This window comes from Aegilops tauschii, chromosome 3, assembly GCF_002575655.3.
Source record: "Aegilops tauschii subsp. strangulata cultivar AL8/78 chromosome 3, Aet v6.0, whole genome shotgun sequence".
Lineage (NCBI taxonomy): Eukaryota > Viridiplantae > Streptophyta > Magnoliopsida > Poales > Poaceae > Aegilops > Aegilops tauschii.
Genome location: NC_053037.3, coordinates 401,298,401 through 401,302,260, shown reverse-complemented (window position 1 = coordinate 401,302,260; position 3,860 = coordinate 401,298,401). Strand labels below are relative to the sequence as shown.

General features: G+C 54.3%; 1 protein-coding gene across 1 annotated transcript; it reads right to left on the bottom strand.

Moving 5' to 3' along the window:
- Positions 1 to 1,187: 1,187 nt before the first annotated feature.
- On the bottom strand, positions 1,188 to 1,904 carry LOC141042977 (uncharacterized). The gene has a single exon (XM_073511892.1). The coding sequence runs from the start codon at positions 1,902 to 1,904 to the stop codon at positions 1,188 to 1,190; it is 717 nt and encodes a 238-aa protein (XP_073367993.1).
- Between the last annotated feature and the right edge of the window lie 1,956 nt (positions 1,905 to 3,860).

Sequence of the window (3,860 nt, the reverse complement as noted above, 5' to 3'; positions counted from 1 at the left end):
ACGACCTCATCCATTTATTCATCTCCTCGAAAACCCAATCTGGCGCGTCTGTAATCATTAGGTGGTGCACTGGCCTAGCTGCGACGACGGACTGAACAAAAACGAGCCGAGCAGGTCGCTGTATAAGTCCTCGTTGCCAGGCAGGGATCACTTTTCGAACTTGGTCTAGCATGGGCATCCATTCAGCCTGCGTTAAACTTCTGATTGCAAGCTGTAGGCCGAGGTATTTGCATGGAAATTCGGCAAGTCCGCAGTGCAGTAATCCGGCCACCCGTTCCTTCTCCTCCTGACGAAGATTTGCGGTAGTTAACTTTCAGCCCCGAGGCCTCCCCAAACACGTCCAGCATCTCACGAACTGCTGACAGGTCTTGCCATGAAGGTTTGACGAACAGCGCTACGTCATCCGTGTAAATCGATAATCTTTGCAGCGCCGATATTCCGGTATACGAGCTGAGCACTCCCACATCAGTGGCTTTGTTGATTAGCGTCGTTAGTGCATCCACGGCGATGACAAAGAGCATTGGCAAAATTGGGTTGCCTTGGCACAGACCACAGGCGTGTAAGAAAGTTCCTCCGGGAACACCATTTACCACCACCTTGGTGCTAGTAGAGTGTAAGATCGTCACTATCCAAGTCATCCACCTTGCCCAAAACCCTTTGCCCGCAAGACTTCCAACAGAAAACGGCCAAGATAGTGAATCAAAAGCTCTAGACATATCCAACTTGATGAACACTCCCGGGACTCTTCTTGCATGAATCTTCCGGGCCACTTGTCGAACCAATAAAAAGTTGTCATGCAGATGCCTTCCTTTAATAAACGCTGACTGGTTCGTGGCCACAATCTCCGGCATTTGGCTGCGCAACCGGTTGGCAAGTACCTTGGCAAAGAGCTTGGGAATGCTATGGATTAGACTGATCGGCCGGTAATCTCCTCCGCATCTGTTTTTTTTTTGAATGAGGATTATGTGGGCCTTGTTGAGCTTCGCAAAACCTCTAGTGTCCCCCACATAAAGCTTCAGCATCACGGCCATGATGTCCTATTTTATAATCTACCAGGCTCGTTGGAAGAACGCCCCGATGATGTCATCTGGTCCCGGTGCATGATCCGGGGCCATTTCCTTGATTACCTGCCAAACTTCTTCCTCCGTAGTGATCTCCTCAAGTGTGCTCAACTCTTTTGGCTCCATCTATAGGAATTGCAAGTCTAAAGTATGCTCCCTGGCCTGTGTCATGCCCATCAGTTGTTTGTACGCATCCGCGAATGTGTCCACCATTCTCTCCTGGTCCATAATGATCTCGCCGCCATGCTTGATATGCGGGATGTAGTTCTTGGTCCTTCTGCCATTTGCAACTGCTTGGAACAGCTTGGTGTTGGCGTCGCCCTCTTTGATCCACTTGAGCCTCGATCTCTGCCGGTCGATCGTTCTCTCGAGCGCAGCCAAACCTAGGAGCGAGTGTTTCAGTGTTCTTCGCAGCCACGTCTCTTCCCTTTGCAGAATTCTGTTCTCCTGGGCTACATCCAACTTATGTATGACCCAAGTGGCCACCCGCATGAGCGTCTTCACATTCCCCAGCTTTCTTTGGCCCCACGCTTGCAAATGGTTAGCGGTGTTGCGCAACAGAGCATCCAGCCTCTTGTAGGGATTGACAATGGTAGCATCACAGACCCAGGCTTCTCTCACAGCATCCTCAAAGCCTTCCATTCTAGTCCAGAAAAGCTCGAAGCGGAACCTCTTCTTGGGGCAAAAATTGGCGCTCATGGACAAGTGCAAAGGGGCGTGATCTGAAACTCCTGTGGAGAGCGCCTGAAGCAGGTAGGATGGGTTCTCCAGCTCCCAGTCAATCGAAATGAGCACACGGTCAATCTTGGTGAGGGTCGGCACCGTCCGCTCGTTCGACCACATAAATTTTTAGCCGTGCATGTACATCTCCTTGAGCTCTTGGTCATCGACAAACTGCCGAAATTTATTCATCATAGTTCTGTTGAGGTTGTTATTGCTCTTCTCCGCGGCACGTACGATCATGTTAAAGTCTCCCAACAGCATCCACGACCCCGGGCAGCCCGCCCGCCTCGCGTCTAGGTCCAGCAAGAACTGGCTCTTCTCTTCGTCACTTTGTGGCCCGTAACCACCGAAATCCACCAAGGGTCTCCTACCTTAGTGTGCACCAAACCTGTAATGAAATTTGCGTTATACTGGAATGTGTCCACCGTCAGCACCGGGCTATCCCACGCCAATAAGATGCCACCCCTAGTCTCTTGGGACGGTAAGTAAGCGAAGCCATCAAAAGATGGCCCTAGACATTGCATAACAATGAAATGGTCCATTACATCCATCTTGGTTTCCTGGAAACAAACCAAGTTACACTTCGCCGAGCACACAAAATCTCTCACTGCCTTGCGCTTTGCTGGATTGTTCAGCCCACGAACATTCCAGCACAACACCTGGGGGTGTAGATCCATAAAAAGACCTGCCACCAGCCCCACATCTTGCCTCCTAGTTGACGGAGATCATCACCGAGTTGCTCGCCTCCAATTCCTCTGCCGATGGGATTGTCTTGCCGAAGAGAGCAGCAATGATCCTCACATGCTGCTCCCGCAGTGGGGAGTCAAACAGAGCCTTGAGCTCATGGACCACCCCATCATCGACCACCAAGTCCTCCGGCACCATGCCAAGGGCATGAAGCAGCATGTTCTCAGCCGGACTCTCCTTGGATCTTCGTGGCCCCGCAGCCTTCTTCGATGATTGAGTAGCTCTCTTGGGCGTGAATGGCTCTACTTTTGGATGCAGCTGCACTGCCTGCACCTCTTTCAGCAGGGGAGGGGCAAGCTTTTTGATGATGTTGGAGCAGAAACTCTTGAGTTTGCCATAAGCTTGGGCCTCTTGCATCGTCATGCCTTCCGTCTCGTCGCTAGTTTGCCCCTCCGGCAGGCACAGCTCACGGCCAGCAGTTCCCATTTCCCTGTGCACCTCAGGATAGATGGAGACAATGGCCAGTTGGTCGCGCTGCAGCCTGATCCCATCCAACCCCCCAGCGTGATCGCCCTCCACTTCCTTGTTTGTGCTCTCGGTGGCGCCGTACGTGCATGCCTCCATGCATGTTGCATGTGCATGATTTTCGTCCTTGTCCCCACCCTCAGTGGCCACTACAAGTCCCTCCTTTAATGGCTCCCTACCCGAGGCCAGAGCCTTATCCTGCTGCTCGCCTCTCCCGCCTTCCATGCCCCTCGTGGGTGGCCCAGCGGGTCCCACCAGCTGCAGTCTGCCCCCTGTACCGAGCCATCAGCGAGATTCTCAGGTGGGTCCTACCTCCCATTACCCGTGGGGTCGGCCTCGTCCTCCCTAGAGCGTAGCAGAGGGGTCGCCATTGGCTCGCAGGGCCTTCGCGCATCCCCCGACGCAACCATCGTCATGCGGGCCGGAGACGGGGCCAGGAGTGGTAGTTGTCCAGTCTCCACGATTTTGTCGGCCTGGGGATCCGCACCTCATCAACCAGGGTCACCACACCTTCTCCCAATGGTAACACTTGTGCTCCAGCCACCTGTCCAGTCGAAATCGCGCCACCATTGTTCAAACTGATCTCGGGAACCTTCTCTCGTGCGTCCCCACCCAGCTGCTGACCCGAAAGGCGGTCAAAAGCCGATTTCCTAGCCGTCACCCTATCATGCAACCTCACCGAGGGCCCACCATGCGGGGCGACCGGGGTGGGGGCCATCGGGGGCAGGCGCCAGTCTGGCCCCGCCGTGCTCCTCGTTGTGCCACCATGGCCGCCGCCGCTTGCCTCACGCCCAAGCTCGCCGCGGCGCGCATCTCGCACACCGAACTGCCAAACTAGCTGTCGTGGCATGGAACCGCCTCCAC

Excerpts from the sequence above, each read along its gene's own strand:
- LOC141042977 (XM_073511892.1), bottom strand. The coding sequence starts at position 1,904 with ATGTGGTCGAACGAGCGGACGGTGCCGACCCTCACCAAGATTGACCGT.